Source organism: Penaeus monodon, chromosome 14 (assembly GCF_015228065.2).
Source record: "Penaeus monodon isolate SGIC_2016 chromosome 14, NSTDA_Pmon_1, whole genome shotgun sequence".
Lineage (NCBI taxonomy): Eukaryota > Metazoa > Arthropoda > Malacostraca > Decapoda > Penaeidae > Penaeus > Penaeus monodon.
The window spans coordinates 8,373,036-8,395,535 of record NC_051399.1 but is presented as its reverse complement, the minus strand read 5'-3'; the positions used below and the strand labels follow the sequence as shown (position 1 = coordinate 8,395,535).

General features: G+C 35.5%; 2 protein-coding genes across 6 annotated transcripts in view; one reads left to right on the top strand and one right to left on the bottom strand.

Moving 5' to 3' along the window:
• The window catches only part of LOC119580852, a 12,513-nt gene extending 7,297 nt beyond the window's left edge, over nucleotides 1-5,216 (top strand). For 2 of the 4 annotated variants that reach the window (XM_037929011.1, XM_037929008.1), the window contains exon 2: nucleotides 2,591-5,216. In XM_037929011.1, coding sequence (XP_037784939.1) covers nucleotides 2,606-4,669 — 2,064 coding nt within the window. In that variant the 5' untranslated portion in view covers nucleotides 2,591-2,605 and the 3' untranslated portion in view covers nucleotides 4,670-5,216. The other 2 variants (XM_037929009.1, XM_037929010.1) reach the window with 2 other exon arrangements.
• A 1,647-nt stretch (nucleotides 5,217-6,863) lies between these two features.
• On the bottom strand, nucleotides 6,864-19,639 carry LOC119580850 (cobalamin trafficking protein CblD-like). Of its 2 annotated transcripts, none has more exons than XM_037929006.1 (8): nucleotides 19,513-19,639; nucleotides 13,755-13,849; nucleotides 12,701-12,836; nucleotides 12,290-12,489; nucleotides 11,755-11,887; nucleotides 9,495-9,631; nucleotides 9,063-9,282; nucleotides 6,864-7,373 (listed from the first exon to the last, which is right to left on the bottom strand). In XM_037929006.1, the coding sequence occupies exons 2-8, from the start codon at nucleotides 13,764-13,766 to the stop codon at nucleotides 7,285-7,287; spliced, it is 927 nt and encodes a 308-aa protein (XP_037784934.1). In that variant the 5' UTR covers nucleotides 13,767-13,849; nucleotides 19,513-19,639; the 3' UTR covers nucleotides 6,864-7,284. The 2 variants fall into 2 exon arrangements, with proteins under 2 accessions (XP_037784934.1, XP_037784935.1); XM_037929007.1 differs by having other exon boundaries at nucleotides 12,296-12,489; nucleotides 19,513-19,638.
• Between the last annotated feature and the right edge of the window lie 2,861 nt (nucleotides 19,640-22,500).

Here is a 22,500-nt window from a genome sequence, read left to right as displayed (position 1 = left end):
GTGTGGCGAAGTGTAGCAGAGGTGTGTGGTCACGGGGAGTCTCTGCCATGCTGGGTACGACCGCTGGAGACGAGTTAGCCAAAAAATCGCCGGGTTGTTTCTCAGTCATAAGTGGTACGTGTTTGGGGCAAGCAGGAGTCTATTTTGCGGGCGAGCGACGTGCTTTACTGCATGATTTTGGAGAAGTAACTCGTTCACCAAGGGCCATCTATCTATTTGGCCGTGAGATAAAGTTGTTATTTATTATTCTCCAACGCAACAGGACTGGACTGTGGACCATCAGTTGAAGGTTAGATCACTTAAAGAAACATGTTTTCCGTTAAGTGGCCTTGTACTTTACATGTTCTTCACATTTACCCCGAACAAGTGAAAAAAACTTAATTTCTGCAAACAAGAGTAACAGAAGTTTAAAAAAAAAATATGTAAATCAGACTTATTGAATGACTGTATGGAACTGTCATTGACTAATACCACAATGAAAAACATATTTCTAATTTAATATTAGAATCACCTCGCAAATCACGACTGTCACTGATTATCAACTGTCATTTTAAATATTCTCTCTCATCGTTAAGCCTACCATACCTTCACAATCCCCATTTCTTTAACATTTCCTAATTTACCTCATCCCCTATGCATAAGACTCTCGGGAAACAAAACAGTAGACTCACGGTCAGCCTCATCCACCTGCGGAATGTTTGGCAGCGCGGGGTAGCAGGTGTGGCGTGGCTTTGGTGGTCGTGCGGACTAACACGTGTCTTTTGTTTACAAGAAAAACAAAAAACAAAGTATGGAAACACTGCGGGGGTGGTCACAGGGTGCATGGGACTGGACTGAGAATGCGACGTTGAAAGCCAAGGGGGAATTTGTAAGAGAGGGAAGGGAGAGAGGGTAGAGCACGAGGCAAGTAGAAAGAAGAAGAAGAAGAAGAAGAAAAGAAGAAGAAGAAGGAGAGAGAGAGAGAGAGAGAGAGAGAGAGAGAGAGAGAGAGAGAGAGAGAGAGAGAGAGAGAGAGAGAGAGAGAGAGAGAGAGAGAGAGAGAGAGAGAGCGAGGGAGGGAGCGAGGGGTAGTAAAATGACAGAAATGAATGATAAGGAAAAAAAGAGGGGTAGGAAGAGGGTTCAGAAGAAAAATGCTGGAATGAAAATGAAAATAAAAAATGGGGGAAAGGGAGAAGACAAAGAGGGTACACAGATACTTGGATATACGAATATATGAAAAGACGGAAGAGAGAAAACAACACAGATTATGGGAGGTGATAAAGAAATAATAATAATTAAAGGGGGAAGTCCCTATTGTGTGTGTGTGTGTGTGTGTATGTGTGTGTGTGTGTGTGTGTGTGTGTGTGTGTGTGTGTGTGTGTGTGTGTGTGTGTGTGCGTGTGCGTGTGCGTGTGTCCAAAAAAATAACATTCAAATACTTTGAGCTAACAAAGAAACGCATGAAAAAATAACCATTCCTGTTTCTATAGGCAAAGTGAAAGTTAATAGACATTAGGTTACCGGAGTGAAAGTTCAGAATAACCGACCGATATGCGTATTTTATTTATTTATTATTATTTTTTTTTTGGTGTGTATTTTAATTGTAATATCAAACCATATTAGAAACACTGTATACAAAGTCAAATTCGCTTTGGTAAGTAAACGTGTAAACTTCACGCATTTGACCAGCATTAACTAAACCCACAGAAAGATTTAGGTCAACTATGGGTATGTTGAAAAATAACACCGCGCATAGCTTGTTCCCGCCGAACCCCAGCCAAGTAGTTATTTTAACCGTTTATTTATTGATTTATCTTTGAAAAAAGCTTTCTCTCTCTAATCTGAGATGGTCAAGGCTATTTTACAATCTTAGTGTAGATTGTTTTGATATTTTTGGTCAAGTATTGTAATTACTTATTTGTGTAAGAGTCTTTTCAGCCGTGGCACTTGAAGTAGTCCATTGCATAAGGACTGTCCTTGGTGCACTTATTTTGCAACACGACTTGCGTGAGCTTCTTTTTTTTTCATCAGAAGAGAGAGGCAAACAGAAAACAAAAAAGACACGAAAAATAATTGAAACTCAAACACGTAATTTTCTGAAAGTAGGTCTACTAACTTGCCTGCGTACTTGGCTCAGACCTAGTTCAATGAAGCTACAGATTAAGGGAAATAGTTTGTGAATAGTTTTTGTTGGCGTAAACAACGTGACACTCTCATCTACACGCACACACACACACACACACACACACACACACACACACACACACACACACACACACACACACACACACACACACACACACACACACACACACACACACACACACACACACACACACACACACACACACACACACAACACACACACACACACTCACACACACACACACACACACACACACACACACACACATACACACACACACACACACACACACACACACTCACTCACTTTATACTGCCAAAACTAAAAGCATAAGTATTTCTTTATTTGTTTAGCGTAAGCCAAAATCTGTTTTAGAATATGCATATTATGTAGAGGGAGAGGGCGACGATTGATGAATTTCAGTGCAACTCACTGATGCAACTCTTTTTTTTTATCTCGCAGGTGCAAGGTGTGGTGATGGCGTCCCACTGTTCGCCGACGTCTCTGCAGCAGGCGTGTGAGGTGGCCGCTGCGGCGTGGCTGGTGCAGTGGTCTGGACTGGTAGGCCAAGTGACCGCCCGAGCCTCCGCCCCTTACAGACAGCCTCTTCCACTCAGGGACTCGGCGGCACTTCCCGGGGTTCAGAGCGGAGGCAAGAGTCTCCTCTCCTCTACGGCGAGCTGTGACATTTCCCGCGCCTGTAGATGCAGAGCTTCTTCCCTGAAGGCTGGACTGCAGGTTCACAAGGGAGCGGAAGTGAGGTCGTCGAAAACTTCGGGGCGTAGTAAAGCCCCTAGAACGACTCCCATCTTGCAGTACGAGGAGCCTCATTCTGCCCCGAGTCACGGACTGAACGAGACAGCTGTGAATCTTTTCCATAGCCACGCACAACCCTTCACCGACGGCACTTGCTCTTTAGATCGCCCGTCTCCACGCAGCACACAAGCTTTAAGTTTCCCCACGTTGATAAAAACAACTACCTCAACCGACCTTTGTAGAGATATATATAATAACATAGTTAGTGAAAATGTAACACAGTGTTCTTCATTCTTTAAAAGCCACCTGCCTCCTCTTCTGATCAACCAAATCCTTAGCACCGCCTGGAGGCTGATGTCCCAGCAGGTCACCCTCGGAGGTCGACTCGAGGCTGTCCCCGAGTACCAGGTGGTTGACTGGGTGCGGCGGGCTCCCGTGTTGCTGAGAGTGGCAGGGGCTCTGGCACGACGCTCCTTCCCGCTCGATCTTTCAGGTGTCCCCGAAACTTGTCTTGACGCGCTGATGGCAGAGATAAATGAAAAACTGCCTCCGGATCAAGTCAATAGATTGGTGCTCCCGAAGGCCAAGTTCAAGTCTTGTAAATCCGCTGTGCTAGAGTGCCAAGGCATTTTACTACAGTTCCTGAAGAAAACTAATCTCGCAAGCCTAACGCTTCATTCAGAACTCTGTGATAACTCAGCCCTTGAGACTATTTCTACTCTGTCACTACAGGAACTTGATATTGGCAGCAGTACAGTTACAGAAGAAGGTATAATCAATAAGTTGTGTGGCTTGCCATTTAAAACAGGTAGTGAAGTAGTTGAGGCCCTTAGAGATTGTCGGTATTCATCAACACACCTCAGTAAGTATCTACGGAAATTTAGCATGTCATTTCAGAACATCTCATCTCCAGTCTATCACCTCATCTTAGTACTGTTTCCAGAGTTACATTTTTACAATCCTCACAGGGACATCAAACCATGCATCCGTGAATATGTAAGACTTGGGTTATCACTGGAAAAAGAACATGGTAGCACAACTGCAAGAAAACTTAAGTTGCAGAAGATTTCCTTAGGTAATGCCACAAGGTCTGAAATTTTGGAAGTTAGTAGGCTCTGTCCATCTACAACAGAAATATCGCTGAATGTTGAACTGAACGCCGAGGAGACCCTTAATGCATTAGAATCCTTTGCTCAGCTGACAGACTTTAAACTAAGTTATTATCCATCCTTTGCTTCTTCGGCTCCTAAACTCAATGGGTCTATTCTATTGCCACTTCTCCTGACTTACAAAAACCAGATCAACAGTCTCAGTCTTACAGGCTTTAACATATCAGACAAATGCCTGCATGAACTTTCTCAGCTACCTGAACTAAAGTCTTTGTCAATGGCAGATTGTTGGCTGTCAAATCCAAAAGGTCTTTCTCCAGACCCATTTTCCAGTTTGGAGAAGCTTAGCCTGCAATTTCTGCCACCAAATTCAACAATGCATCTTCTCACATCTAGTAAAAAATTACATAGCCTTAGTTTAGACTTTGTTGCTTCAGAATGGGAAGGCAGTGCTCTCTCTGATACCCATGTGAAACAGCTTGTGATCTCTGGAAAGCTAAATGCGTTACAGTCATTCACTGTTGCTTCACCCTATTTGACTTTGGCCTCTGTTAAGAGCCTGACACTCCTTCCAACCCTCAGGAGCGTGGGCCATCTTGCTCGCTGGGGACTCACTGATGAGGAACTTCATTGCATTAATCATTCTGGACCTCCTCACCTCATCTGCATGCAATAATTTGTTTGGGGGTAAATCATTCCCTTACCATGTTTAGGATAATCCTACTGAAAGGATGATTAACTTTCCTGTGATATATATGAGTATACATAAGTAAGAGGCAATACCCCATATAATATATCAGGGTAGATTTAATGTTAACTTGTTACATTTAAAACATACCATTTTTCTCATATTATACACAAACATATATTTTTTCCATAACATTATAGTGTTTCATGCTTCACCGTCATTGCATACAAACAGTTTACAAGAATTTTGGTCTTCCCCTACACTCTTGCTGCTACTGTGGTAAACAAATGCAAAGTTAAAATTGCAGTTTTATCTTATACTCATTATTAAAGTAGAGTAACAGTATGTGATAATTTTTTTGGCAGAGGCAAGAAAATGAAACTAATTTCTTTACTAATATGATACTGTTAAGATGATGTTACAGTTACATGATAATTGTGTTAATTTTAAGTTTATCTTTGGCAACAGACAGGTGAATGAATACCTGACCAACTAGATTAAGCATGTTACTGATGTGATATCAATGTAATGTGATTTTTGTTTTTTATTTTTCCAAAAGATTTCTTGCAAACAATCTACATTCAATTCAGAGTCATTACACTTCTACACATTTATTTGCTATTTTATAAAGCACTTGGAATGATAAATACCTGCTGAAACCATATAAATATAGTTGGATTTAGAAGTTACACAACCTAGAATTACGAATGTTAAGAGAAGGTTAGGTAAATGACAAGAAATACATAAAAAAATTCTGATATATATTTTGAGTTGTATGTGAATATTTAAAAAAAAATATATTATGGGTAAGCTGTCTGAAGCATAAACAAAACAAACAAAAAAAAGGTTTGAATCAAATGGTAAGTAAAAACTGGTCGTTGTCGCTGCGACAGTGATCTCAATACTTTCACAAACAAAATAGTATTAGTAACTGAAATATACTCAACATTTTACATCTTTACAGGTTTGTATTTTTGTCTGTCAGTCTCTATCTGTTTACTTCCTTCTCTCCCTCTCCCTCCCTTAAAGGAGTTAAGAATTGTGCAGATAAACTACAGCTTTTAATTATCTAATACGAAAAACTAAAGACTGCCAATGGTTAGTCAATTAAAAAATCCTGAATAAGCACATTGTACCTCTCAGACTGAAGACTAGGCAAGACATATATGGATAACTACCCTAAGAAAAAATATTGCATTGTATAGAATGATACTGTCATCAAGATAAAGTGCATAACATATCCACAAGATTTAGCAACCATCTGTCAAAAATCAGAAATTGATAAACTCGTCACCGGTACCCTTGGTTTATCTCAGAATTTGTTTCAGATTCTTTTGAATTCTCTTTATTTCATTTATCTAATAAAATCATCACAGCATTTCTACTAAATCCTACTTCACTTTTATGATCTCTCACATACTTTTTCACATCATCTTCTGCCTATTTGACAGTCCTTTTGTTTATACTCTTTAATTGCTGTAAAAAGACTGGTAGATTTATAGGACTAAACCAATAATGTTGTTTCTCTAGATAAGCCCGGTGAGTAGGATTAGAAGACACAGACACAGATAGATAGATAGATAGACAGAGAAGACAGAAATGCAGAAAGACAGAAAGAAAAGAAGAGCTGGAGAGATGGGAAAGATAGATTGCAAAAACAAGGCAGAGACGGACTGAGAGAGAGGAGGTGTAAGAGGAAAGAAAGGAGACAGAGAATACATAAACAACAAAAGAGAGAGAGGATGGAGCTACATAGAAGATAAAAATATCTGATTATTTGCAATATTCACATTTCTCATTTGCAGATGCAAATATATAATTGCAGATCTTTTATTGCAGATACCCAACACATCACTAAAACTAATTATCTTTAGTAAAAGACAGAGAATATGTTTTATATTATAAAAAAAGCATTTTTAAATTACAACATCAATACAATTCCATGGCTCATTAGCAATAGCAGCAGAATAATTTTATAATTAATGAATTATTAACAAATTATTTTTCATATGATGTATAAGTATGTTTCAACATTGAAATCTTGCCTATTTCATATAAAATAATGTTACATAGTAGGAGCCAAGAGATGCCTCAGCATTTCAATTTTTGGGTTTTTTTTTCGTCTTTTTATAGCGAGCTTATATACACAAATGTCTGACATACTGGTGACATAAAGAATTACTGTTTTCTTTCAAAGTATATTTGACAAAACATACATCACAATTTTCACAAATTTCAAGTTTTCCTCTATAAACCAAACCATATTATGATACCTAACCTATCATTCAAACACAAATCTTATAGACAACTGAATTTTCAAATGTCTATAAAACACAAATCAATTTATATTTTTTTATTTTTAATCTGCTTCATTATCCTGAGGAGAATACATCAAAGTATACAGGCAAACTCAAAATTACAAACCTTCTTTGATGAACAATAAAGACACTGGTACCAATAACTGGGTATTTGTCTCATAACAGAAAACTCTAATTAGCAAACTCATACTAAAAGTACTTTCTTCCCTTCTTTTATTAAATTACAATAATTTGTAATATGTACATAAATATAAGATTTGACTATGCATTTACATTTCTCAAAAATTAACTGGAGGAACACTGAGGTAGTTGATGCTTTCTCAATGCTAGTTCCATGACATCTGAATCCACTGGGGCATTGGTAAATATGGAACCTGAAAAGTATATTAGTAAGTTTAATTTAATGAAGAGATTTTTCATTTCAGATACATGCAACGAGGCATAAATTATTAGGTTCCCACAGCAATAGAAAATCTTAAAACAATAGCTGTGTTACTCGGAACATCATTGTAATGTCCTACTATATGCATGTCTGTGATCCCATGATGTTATATTATTTGAATGCAAGACATACCAGGATGTAACCTCTGCAACAGCTTCCCACACAGAACAGTTATTTGCACGCAAGACATACCAGATGTAACCTCTGCAACAGCTTCCCACACAGAACAGTATATTTCATATCTCCTGTACACAATTCACTTGCACTGCCTGATGTATAATACATATAGTACACATATACCTAGTAATCCAATCTATATAATCCACCTATACACTTGGGCCTTGTTCCACTTATCAAAGATATTGCCTACACAAGGTGGCCTCCAATTATTTCTCCCTCCTCGAACCTACACCAACATTCATCTTAGCTTCTACAGGATTGAAGCACAACAATCTGGCTCCCTTGCTGGCCTGCATTAAGTGCTTGCTTTACAATTTTCTCCATTAACAGAAAGGCCTGATGAAGTTATTCCTTTCAGAACCATATGAAACCAATGCAAATGAATGAAAAATAAGCAAGACATATGCCCTCCATTGCATCATCAAATATCACTTACTGTCCTTCTCAATGCATTTCTGTCTCTCATACTCTACCTACTCGATACCTACCATGGGTTGTCAGCCATCCTGCTTTCAGTCTACCACTCAGATGACTGCTTGCTACACTAGGTCTTGACTTTGTGATCCTCTTCCCCTTTCTGTTCTCCACACTCAGCATATTCTCAAAACATCTCTACAAATTCTGCTCTACTAGCTAACTCCTTCACCCTTTCCATATGCCTATAGACATCACTCTTCATTCTGTCCCATCTGGTCAACCTGAACTTCATTGCCAGCATCTCTTCTGCATCTCTCACAGCCCATCTCTGCTGCAGACAACAACGTTGGCACAGGCCATACAGACCCTCATACTGAGATTGTTTAACTTCTACACTCTTTACATTTTGCCAATAACAGGCACAGTATCTCCTGCCCTCTCTTACATGTTCCAAGTTTCTCATAGGTCTGCCACCAGCTTCATATGCTTTTCCTAGATCGATGAATACCCTGAACACATCTCTTCCTTTTGCCCAGTACATTTTACATACATGTCTCAATGCCTCTGAACTCACACTGCTGATCTACGAAGATATCAGTTCCCCACATTTATCCTCTCTCCCTAAAACCACCCAAAACTACCTACCTACCTACCTACCACAAGCAACAAACCTTCATAGCTGCTGCATTTATGTCTATTACTTCTCTTGATATTTATAATAAAACCTGTCACTGGGTTATGTTTGTCCGGTAGTGTATTTTTTGTCATAATTTTCTACTTGCAAAGTTTAACATATAACAGCCACACTAGCTGTACTGCATGTCTATAGTAACTATGCAATATAGGTACACTACTGTGCCCAAAACAAGTTTGATATGTGTAAAATATAGTTTATACCAGATCATATATTACTCTATATCATAGAAAATATTGTGGACACAAAGTGATGCATTATTGTATTAGCAAACATTATATGAATCATGTACATAACCTTGCATCAGTTCAGAACAAAAGCAGCACTTACCAACAAACACATGTGATCCCCAAAGCCTGTGTGATATAACCTTGCAGCAACCCAGGTCCTCAATACGAAATCCCATGTGTCTGTAACGTTCATCGGTCTCAAACAGAGTCGCATTTGTAAACTGTCCATGATAAGGCCGCCCGCAGCTTGGGTCAATGAAGTCCGCCCAGTAACCTTCCGACTTGAAGATGCTACAGATATCCTCAGCAGCCATGATGAACTGGTGCAAAGGATACATGTATCAAACAACATACACATACATGCACGAGAAAATGAAGATGGACAGGAATGTTCTGCAGAGTTATACATTCAACAAGTTCATCCCTCTCCACCTGCATATCTCAAACAAGAATCTTCCAATATGTAATAAATATTCATCAGACTGCCAAGGGCTAGAAATCATACACAGGAAATAATATCTGCTGGACTTACATATTCAATGAGTTCATCCCTCTCAATCTCCATGTCTTCTGACCAGGCACTCATGTCGCTTCGGGTCTTCTGACTGAGGGTTATCACAGCCAAGGGTCCGTCCTGAAGGTTATGGCCAGGAAACAAGTCTAGAAAATCTGAAATATGCAAAAGTCAGTCTTTCTGCCTTACAAGCTAATTTAATGATATCTATTTCCTTTGTTTAAAATTTGCTTATTGATCCTAAACTTTGTAGTTTCTTCCACACAATAATTTCAATGGGGTTCCGGCAAAGAGGATGACACATGTACAATGTTGTAACAGTTGGGAACTGACAACTTATGCAAATATGTGCTCATATGTAGCTTATATTCTGATTGCATTTTCTAGCCAAACTTGATATTTTCACAATGCATATCAGACTTTATTAGTAGATTTGTGCATTTACTCATATATACATACACTTGACAGATCATTCTTTTCTTTAACATATTCACCTATTAACTATTTTTATTTATTTATTTTTCATGCATTCATTACTTAGTTATGATGTCTTTACATTCCAAAATGTTCATATAGACTTTTATGTTCTCTTTAGACAATTCTAGAACAGTTTTCTTTTACTTTGAAGCTATGCTATACAGTATATGTACGAGGAAAGATACATTTCCTGGTTTGTAAAATTATGGGGATTATAGTGAAATTTCAAATAACATATAAGAAGAAAGATTCAAAAGATTTAAATTTTTTCCTCTCTTATAGCAATGAATACATTCTAATCTTGCAGTAAGAAACTGTATATGTATATGTATATTATATATATATATATATATATATATATATATATATATATATATATATATATATATATATATATATTATATTATAATTATAATTATATCATAATTACATATATATAATTATATTATAATTACATATATATAATTATATACATGTATATAATTATATATATAATTATATACTTATAGATAACTATATACATATATAAATATATACATTATATTATTATATACACAAACACAACATACTACACATCACAACAACATATCATACATCACTACACACACCATACATCATCACACATCACACACATCCACACAAACATACATATATATATTATATATATATATATTATATATATATATATATATAATATTATATATATCATTATATATTTATTATATATAATATCATGATTAATTATTATTAATAACTAATATATTATATAGTATATATAAATATATATAATATATATATATTATATATATATATATATATATATAATATTATATTATATATATATATTATATAATATATATATATATATATAATATACATACATATAAATATATATATATATATATATATATATATATATATATATACATAATTTATATATATATACTATATATATATAATATATATATAATATATATAATATATACATAATTTATATATATATATATATATATATACATATACACATATACATATATATACACACACACACACACACACATATACATATATATATATATTATATAATATATATATATATATATATATATATATATATATATATATATATTATATATATATATATGTGTGTGTGTGTGTGTGTGTGTATATGTATAGTGTATATGTATATATATTTATGTATATATTTATGTATATTATATATACATATATATACATATATATACATATATATACATATATATACATATATATATATATATATATATATATATATATATATATATATATATATATATATATATATATTTATATATATTTATATATATATTTATATATATATTTATATATATATTTATATATATGTATGTATGTATGTATGTATGTATGTATATGTGTGTGTGTGTATATGTGTGTGTGTGTATATGTGTGTGTGTGTATATGTGTGTGTGTGTATATGTGTGTGTGTGTATATGTGGTGTGTGTGTATATGTGTGTGTGTGTGTATATGTGTGTGTGTTGTATATGTGTGTGTGTGTGTGTAGTGTGTGTGTGTATATGTGTGTGCGTGTGCGTGTGCGTGTGCGTGTGCGTGTGCGTGTGCGTGTGCGTGTGCTTGTGCGTGTGCGTGTGCGTGTGCGTGTGCGTGTGCATGTGTGCATTATATATATATATATATATATATATATATATATATATATATATATATATATATATATATATATATATATATATATACACACGCAAGAAATATGGCAAACTTCTTACCAAACATCCTTCCTACCTTTCTTGATCAGCTCTGGGCACTGCTGTGCACGGCATTCCAAAATATCAGCTGGCTGTGGCATGTCTTTTATTGTCTCGTCAACAATATCTTTATTCAACTCTTCAGTATTTCGTATATACTGATCTATAGCCTGAAAATATACAAGTTTTTATTAGAATCAACATTCGCATTACTTAAGAAGCATATATAAGTTTTAAATTATTGGAAAAACCTACTGTTTTGACCTACTCTACATTTCAACCCTTTTTGACATTTGCTGGAAGGGCTGAAAATCCTCCAAAAATTATGGACACCATTTCTGCTTTTCCCATTGAACAATGAAGCTACAACAACAATAATGAGAAAGACAGAAAAAGAAGAAGTTAAAAATAAAATAAAAAATTAATGTATATATATATATATATATATATATATATATATATATATATATATATATATATATATATATATATATATATATTGATTACTGCACAACAAACATCCAAAGCTCTAGAGGACTTAATCTATTCTCTTCTAAGCACATCTCACTCACACTGGCCTGGTTTTCGTGGTTGGTTCTGCTTGTGAGAACATCCGGGAGGGCACCAGGTGTAAGTTTCCGTCTGAACTGAATAGGAGGACGCACGGCTGGTTCGAGTTGTTGGCTCAGGCCTACATTGCCCGGGAGTGGCAGTCGGTGGTCACTTGGGCCAAATATTCCAGCTCTTATGTCTAGCCAGCTATGGAGTGGCTCTGAAGGGACAGTATGAGGTTTTGAGTATGAAGATGACAAATAATTTCATCAGACTGTGTAACAGCAAAAAAAGAAAAATCTCTGAATACCGAAGCCAATGCTGAAAGACTATCAAACCTGAAAAAAATTAAGCAACAAAATGAGCTTGTTTCTTCATGTTACCACAGAGATCATAAGCAGGAAAAATGTACAAATGTTAATCACATATACCTCCAGCAACCTCCTGCACATCAGTTGTTTCTTTAGGGTCTTTCTGTCCCTGGCTTGAGAATCCTCTTTTCGATATGCAGAATGTTTGTAAATTGCGTGCATACAAAACTATACCTCGCTCTCTTGAACACAGCAACTGAAAGGGAAATTTATATGACATTATATATATTGTATATTTAAGAGTATATTCAAATTATATTACATGCAGGGAAGAAGGTTTATAGGTAAACATGCAGACTTTCACACACACACACACACACACACACACACACACACACACACACACACACACACACACACACACACACACACACACACACACACACACACACACACACACACACACACACACACACACACACACACACACACACACACACACACACACACACACACACACACACACACACACACACACAATTGTAAGCACCTAATTATTTATTTCAGTATAAATTCATTTATTCATTTATTCTGAATCTTGTACTTACTCTCAATTAGTTCACTTTGTTCATAATTCTTTCTGATTAATTTTACATGCTCTTAATCAATTTATTCCCAATAAAGAAAACAATTCTCAGTATTATATAAATTCACTACAATTATAAGCTTTCCACTATTAATAACACATGCTTTGAAGACATTTTAACATGCAGTTAAAATCTAAATCCTGCCCATCAGAGTTATTCACCAGTGTTCAGGATTTAAATTTTCACAAAACCAAGAGAAAAGTAAAGGATCTTACAAACACGAATCTGCATTCCCCATCACCTTTCAAATCTAAAACTCTTGTGCTTCATAACTTTACTAAGTTTGATCTGATTATATTCTTTGGGAATAAATCTACAATCAGATTTAGATTCTCAGCAAAATGCTCCCTTTTGATTCTTCCAGTGACACATTTCCAGTTTACATGGACGGCCTTATTATCATTACACAAAATATAATACATAAAGCACTATATAAAACTATATGCTCAATACATCAGGACAAAATAGATAATGTAGGTGTTTGCTAGGTAATGCTATGCTACGTGAAAACTTGAAGAAATACTCACTCTTGCTGCCATTCCTAATAGGAAAACTTGAGGTCTTCAAAGAATATTCAAATTCTCCTTCCTGAGTGTACCTACTACTTCTCTACGATCAAGTCCTGCAAAGTCAATCTAGAATGTAGAGAATATTCCATTTTCATCTACTTTGCAACACTATTATTTATTATTATTACTCTTCTTTTTAATGACACTATCATTAGTTTGTGATATGGAAAATAATATTTTCAACCAAAAGTCAAACATTTCACTATCTTCATACATGCCACCACAACAAAATTCAACATCAAGGTTGTAGCATGAATAATCAACTTTAGTATATAATGCTGATAACTTTACACACATCAAAACATATATCACAGATCTTGCTTTGTAAAAATATCCATTCCGATTTAAAACTTTTTTTTTTACCATTTATCATACTCATAATAAATATTATTTCATAAACCATGACTTTTTTCAGTTCTTCACCAAGTATCAAGGCAACTACTTTACCTCTATTTTTCTTGATAAAAATTGGCTATACATATACCTTGCATTCATTCAGAGAAACAATGTGATATGGCTAAGTAGGTTATAATAATTATTCAGACTTAAGAGAAAGGCATCAAACATCTAGGAAAAATTATGAGTTGGAATATCTATAGCTTCTACAGACTCAATATCATCAATGGATATAGTTCTGGTACTGATGAATAAGCTAACACATTACACTACTGGTACTCTATATGATGGTTTCCTTGTTGTCATGTGTATCCTGTATTGATAGCTTGAGAAGGTATTAAAAACAGAGTAATAGAAATTACAGGTTAAGAACAAGTAAAAAACTATATGCTATGAACCACATAGTAATTTATTACATTTGCAGCCCTAAGAATAGGGAGAGAAATTCATATTTTGCAGACTTTCAAAATCAGTTTTAAATAATCTATTGTAAACATGTAAGTTTACCAATGAGGACAACATTAATTATATTTCAGCACAACAATGCAATATGTAGGTATATGATAGCTTCTTTCTTTAGTCATTACTTGGCACAATAATAATAATAATAATGATAATAATAATAATAATAATAATAATAATAATAATAATAATAATAATAATAATAATAATAATAATAATAATAATAATAAAAACACACACACACACACTAATTTTCACTCTGTTATTTCTTTTAGTGTAGGTTCCATGATTAGTCTAGGTTAGGTTTGGATAGGTGAACAACCATTTCCTGTTATATAGGATCTTAATATCCCCCTAACATGCATTTCATCATGCACACACATATATACCTTAACAGTATATTTACTCTTTAGAGTAATAGATATATGGATACAGATAGGGATAAGTATGTATGTACTCTGTGTGTGTGTGTGTGTGTGTGTGTGTGTGTGTGTGTGTGTGTGTGTGTGTGTGTGTGTGTGTGTGTGTGTGTATGTGTGTGTGTGTGTGTATGTGTGTGTGTGTGTGTGTGTTGTGTGTGTGTGTGTGTGTGTGTGTGTGTGTGTGTGTGTGTGTGTGTGTGTGTGTGTGTGTGTGTGTGTGTGTGTGTGTGTGTGTGTGTGTGTGTGTGTGTAAATATACATATATATGAATAAACACGTATGTGTGAATCAGTTACAGGATCAAAGTTTTCTTCCACAATCTCTTATCAAATTCAGTTAAACCATACTAAGCTAACCTTCATCATGATAGTCTGGTAAAACAGAATCTATTCTGCCTGAATATATATCTGAAGTATGTTGGTCTTTGCTAGAATATGAAGCAAAGAAGTAATGGCACTGCTTGAAGGGGTCCTATTTCAGCAAATACCCGTATAATATACATAAATTCCAGCCTGCTTATTCTACCTCTTCTGAGACATGCACATGAAAATGCCTTGAGCATTCCATTTAAACTCAAACTATGAGGTTGATGAAATTTTGTCTCTATAAATTACAGAACTCAAACAGATCTCCCTGGCACCTGGAATCAGCCTTAGTTCCATCTTGCCAGAATATACATATACAGACATGCTGTCCCACTGAGTTTAATTTATTAACTGTCTCCACAAGTACTTAATCATAAAGGAGTCAATTAATTCCTACCCACATTACTTGTTTACCCTTATTCTTGATTTGTAAAAATATTCTTTTATGTCTTATATTGCTATTAGTAAAGTTCATGACATTATAATAAACATATTGTCCATAATAAAAATAACAGCATCAATACTGATAGCATTAAAAAATATATATATATTTCCCAAAAACTCAAAGAAAGATGAAATCAAATGAAGTCACAAGGTCAACCTTCACTGACACACCAAAAGCCTTGGTTCAAGACTTTGGGACCTGACTTCAGTCCAGGATTACCACCAGGCTTACAATCATTATCTACGGAATATGAAGAGTTAGAGCTTAAGTGTTCTTTGCCCAGGTCCTACAAATTTTTCTGTGGACAAGTCTTCAACTCACAAATTTGTTAAATATTATTGTGCAGTTGTTACACCATTAAATTACATTTTAAGTCAACCTAGACACACCAAATCCATGGGAGTGTAACTGTAATAGATTTGAAACAAGCAACTGGGCAGCCAGATGTGGCTCCATCATTACCAGGGTTTAATACAGCTTGTATAATGGAGGGTAAAGGTGTGGAGGCCATGGCTATCACTTGACACCACAAATGTCAAGCAGACAATCTATTGTTACATAAAAGAACAGTTCACATAGAGGAACCCGGATTTGACAAGACCACTATGGGAGACAAAGGAAGAAAATGCAGGAGAGAAGTAGAGGAGACGAGAGTCTAAACACGTGGCAACCATGGCCAGAGCTTTGGACACGTATTTTGGCGGAGTTGGTTGGTAGTACAGGTGGAAGTGCTGGGTGGAATAACCCAGCCAGGCTGGAGGAAGAGTGAGTGCAGCCTAGATAGAGTTTGAGAAAGAGTGAAAAAGAAAAAAGAAAAGGAGAAGTGGAAAATATAGGTACCAAGGAAAGTCCCTGCTGATGTGCCTGTTAGAGCAATGCTAGAGTCCTGCCAATGCTCCCACCCCAACAGTGACTTGGTAACTAGCAGAGTAGAGGATCAAGCAGATGCTCCAGGGACAAATGAGCAAACAAAGAGGACTGGAGCTGACAGGTAGTGTATGATTCAAGGGTTGTTACACGAGTGCATGACATGAGGATGTGCTAACACAAGTGTGACTACATTAAGGCCCAGAGAGAGTTTAAGTGCGACATTTTCACAAGTTTTACAAGTACAGTAATAAAGTGTTAACAGCCTGTGTTCAGGAATCAATAAATGGTTAATTACCTTGTGTTTATGGACAGGAAGTAACCATTAACCCATAACTGACGGGTAGCATTCATAGAGGCCGGGGCCTCGCTGCCGGGGGCTTATATCGTCGCCCTAGCATGTGCGACCACTCATGCCAAATACCAGCATCCCATGCCGTTTCTTCGTAATACTACGAAGATATATTGTATTTTCAGTTTTCATTATTTTTTACAGTCTCTACTTGCCAAACTTCCTGATAAATTGAGACTGAAGGGTATTTTTGTTGTTATATAGACTCCATAGTTGATCATTATTCGGTCTATAGTTCGAATAAAATAAGCAGTGTGCAGCATCATGGAGTTGAAATTGTTGGTTTGTTGCATTTTTTTTGTTTATTGCATGGTAAAAATGAGAAAGTGTTAAAACCGACTTAATCACACCTTCACTGGCAAAAAAATAATCTTTTGCCGTGATTGTAACAAAAAAAAAAAAAAAAAAAAAAAAAAAAAAAAAATCATGGCATGTCCATACATACTCTATGGCATGTGCGTACGTGCCCCCCAGCAGATGGTCCCACCATGCCATGGCATGTGCGTACATGCCACCCATCGGCAATGGGTTAATAATCAATAATTTTGTACTTCTGTGATACTTGTACTTTCATTTCATGTTCAGTTCTGTGAACTGAACATGAAATGAAAGTATAAGTATCAATTTCATAAATATTCTTATAATTAAAGTTTAGAAAAATAGTATTTTCTAGTTAGTGCTTTCTATCCATTCTATCCACCCAACACTTCAACATAAAGTAGGTAAATGTTCATAACACCTACATACACCTGATCATCATGATACTGGTACAATATCAAATATCTACTTTATTTGTGATATGCAATGGCTATTTATAATATGTCAATTTCTAATACTAGGATTAAATCTGCTTGAATGATCACCATGGCCTCCATTCCTACTGCGATTCAGCAATGCTCCACCACATATACTTGGCAACTTTGAGCTTGAAAATGGTTCCATAGCTGACAGCAAGGCAGAATAAATCTTGCCAAAATATGCATAGTCAAAGTTTTTTCTTTCACTGACATGTCTTTAGTATTATGAGTATAAAAGCAGCTGAGTCACAGCAGGTAAGTCTATAAGTAATTGTGGGCTTACCTTTCCTTTTGGCATTAATATTCTTATTTCTTTTTAAGGTTAATGTTAATGAGAGCAACACACAGAGATTGAGGGAAATGGACACTACCATCTTATCATCATCAATAACGGTATGCTTATGTTTGAGCAGCCATGGACCTCTCCACCATCCTTCGCCACTTAACTCGATCTTGAGCTTTTCTTTCCACTTGAACCATCGACAGCCCGCAAATATCTTTGATGTTGTCGTTCAGTCTTATCTTCAGTTTGCCTCTTCCTCTGTTTCCTATCACCATCCCTGTCAGCAAGTTTTTCTCAATACTTTTACTTCTCATAACATGACCAATAAACTTTAGTTTTCTTTTGTTCAAGATGTCCAACAGCCGGTCTTTACAATTTATTTTTCTCAGCACTTCATCATTCGTTTTCTTTTCTATCCAGTTATTACGTAGTACTCATCTGTAACACCACAGTTCAAAACTATTGACCTTTTTCTTGTCTATCTTCTTCAGCACCTACTCATAAAAAATAGAGTAGGAAGCAATACAGTTACTTCTGCAGCGGCCTCGTATATACCAAGAAATGACAAAAATACCCTCTGCATGTCCACAACATCCTCACACAGCCATAGTTCTTAACGTCATGTATTCTGCAAGTTCGCATGAGGTATTAACCCGTTATTGCCGGGCATAAGATTTCACTGAGATCAATTAAAATCTAGTGATATCTGGCAGCGGCCAGACAGTGGGCGCGAGAGTCTGCTACGTGAAGCCAAACGTCCCACTCCACTCGCTCTGGCGCATCGCCGCACGTACAAGCTTACCCTGCCGAGAGACCCGTTTTCTATGACGTGTCTACACATGAACCGGCAATAACAGGTTAATAAAGGGGGGGGGGGCACAGGTGGTCTTGCCCCCCTGTCTAGGAACTAAATAAATATGAAAGATTAGGTTCGGATTTTGGGTTTGCATGTTATCCTGGATTTGGATCTTTGTCTCTTGGAGGGTGCGTCGCTCTCTTCTTTATATATATAATACTAGTTTTATGTGTTCTTCAAGGACATTACCTTAGTTTTCGTCTATCTCCGCGCAGCTTATCATTTCCTGATTTACCTATGTTATTCAGTGAAATGCTTTAGAAGTCATTAACCTACCGATGCTGTAACAGAAAACTCGCCTATTTCAATACACAAAACTGTGCCTCGAGAAATTCCTTAATGTATTTCCCATTATTCCATCTCTACTTCCTCGTCCCCCTTTCCTAATTCCAAACACATATCTCCTACAAAACCTTATAAATTCTACCTCCTACTTACCCACACGAATAAAACAGGTGCTAATATACTCACTAGGTATGTGAGGTGAATCCAAAAGGACCTTGAAGTTAATAAGGAGAGAGAAAAACGAAAAATCTTTGAAGGTCTCACGAAACTACAGAGGTTCTTCTGATGTTTACGTCTACCTCGACCTTGAATCACCAACGTCACTGTTTCTTAGAACCTTTGTTACTTTGGTACGATTGAAGGGGTATTTCATCATGCAAGGTGAAGTGTATTTATGGTGGTATTGATCTAAGGTTGTGGTCGAAATATACACCTATCAAGAGCTATTTATTGCCTCATTTAGTTCTGTGGTTCTCCGGGATACTCTTACTGGGTAACGTTGGATCTTTTATTTATTTATTCATTTGTTTGTGGTTGAAAAAATCAGTAAAAGAAAAAAAACAATAAATATTTCTAACACTATAGAAATCTACAGCAGGCTTGGTGAATTTATACAATACGCAAGCATATTTCCTTTTTTTATTATTTATATTACTATTTTTTTTCTCTCAGTTATTTATCCATGATCACGGGATGCAATGTGTTTGTATCACTAAAAGAATGTTGAAAAGAATGTCAGCTAAATAATGATAAGAAGAAAACAATGATGCTATGATAATAAAGCAAAATCATTGTAATCGCAAACGTTGCGTCATCGAACATATTCATTGCAAACGTTTGTAATTTCAATACCATTCTCGCATTTCTTTAATAAATTGATGGATTGTTAATTAATTGGTAGCACTGAATCCTTTTAACTGTAAAGCAAGTTATTCTGAAATAAATAAAATTCTCTACATTGTGTCTATTTCTATATTATATCTATGTTGCAGAGATCCTTAAATGTTGCACTTCCTCTGCCGTTTATGTATTTTTTATGCGATTGTTTGCATTTCTTGTTCTTCTTTCGCTTTTTATAGTTCGTTAAAGTCCTTTTCAATTTTTATACATATTGTATTTATTGTATTTATTTTTATTTATTTATTTTTTTTCGTATTCGCTTTTTCAGTTTCCCAATAGGTCGTATTTAATTGTATTCACTTTATTTTCTAAATATCAACGTTTATCATTATTTTTATAGATTGCACATTTTCTTTCTCTTTTTTTCTATTCTCTTTGATCTATCGACGAGATACCAGTTCGGAATTTTATTGCAATATTGCCGCATCAATTTCTCAGTATTTCACTTTTATTTATTTATTCTATTTATTATTTTATTTTCTCTTTTCCTATTTATTGTATATTTTATGTTGCATGCTGTGATACTTTTTGAATATATATATATATATATATATATATATATATATATATATATATATACATTTTATATATATATATATATATATATATATATATATATATATATATATATATATATATATATTTTTTTTTTTTTTTTTTTTTTTTTTTTTTTTTCTTCTTCTTTTCTTCTTCTTCTTCTTCTTCTTCTTATATATATATATATATATATATATATATATATATATATATATATATATATATATATATATACACAAAATATATACATATATTTATATTAGATAAAATATATATATATATTTATGAGTGTGTTATTTTTTTTCATGTTTATTTGGTTGTGTAATTGTTTGTCTGTCTATATGTATGTATCTTTCTCTCTCTCTCTCTCTCTCTCTCAGGCTCCCTCTCTATTTATCCGGGCTTGGGACCGGCACTGACTTGCTCACTCAGTGGCTAGATTACGTTTTGACGTCCACAGAGAGATATTATATAGCATGCGCATTTCTACATATTCACTTGACACATGTAGACAGATATACTCACACACGTAGGCAATCGAGGTAAAGTTCCTTGCCCAAGGGAGCAACGCGCCGGCCGGTGACTCGAACCCTCGAACTCAGATTGCCGTCGTGGCAGTCTCGAGTCCGATGCTCTGACCGCTCAGCCACCGCGCCCTCAATAGAATAGGTTGCAGAAATCCTTAAATGTTGCCGAGAACACTTCCTCTGCTAAGGACTTGGGAGAGAGAGAGAGACAGAGAGAGAGGAGAGGGAAAAAGAAAAAGGAAATTTATATATATATATATATATATATATATATATATATATATATATTTATGTATATATATATATATATATATATATATATACATATATATATATATATATATATATATATATATATATATATATATATATATTTGTTTATATTGTATGTTGATGTATTTTTTATTCGATTGTTTCCATTTCTTGTTCTTCTTCTTTCTCTTTTTATACTTCTTTATAGTTCTTTTCAGCCTAAGTCAGTGCCGGGTAAATAGAGATGGTGACTCGATAAAAACACCGGGCGGAAGGCAATGGCAAATCACCGCTCTAAATTGCCAAGAGAAATCATGGAAGCCCATGATCGCCAAGGCCGCGGTGGCCGAATGGTTAGAGCGTCGGACTGTCACGACGGCAATCTGAGTTCAAGGGTTCGAGTCACAGGCCGGCACGTTGTTCCCTTGGGCAAGGAGCTTCACCCCGAATGCCTACCTAGCCACTGGGTGGCCAAGCCAGCCCAAGTCAGTGCTGGTCCCAAGCCCGGATAAAATAGAGAGAATGATTACCTTAAAAAGATAACATCAGCACTCTCCATGGAAAGGAACCGGGGACCCTACCACGTAATCACTCCAAGAGCATCACAACATGAAAACTACAATTAAGTATCATGCTGTGACCACGGCGGCTCAGACATGAATCTACCGTTAAAAGAAGAAGATAGTTCTTTTAACATTGTCAGCCTGGTTTCCCACTGAATAACGCGCCCCTTGATAACCCACGCGACGGGCGATGTGGTATGAATTATCATTTCTGTATTTAATCATTGGTGTAGAGGTTTGTCGGGAGAAAATAAAAGTTGAGTTGAATCCCCCAGGCTCCTTCTCAACTCGCAGTCTCCAACTAACTAGGAGGAACTATCTCTGCCGCTTTAAAACAGTTACACTGTAATACGCCAGTTATATTATTTGGTGAAACCAGTAATCAGTAGAACTGA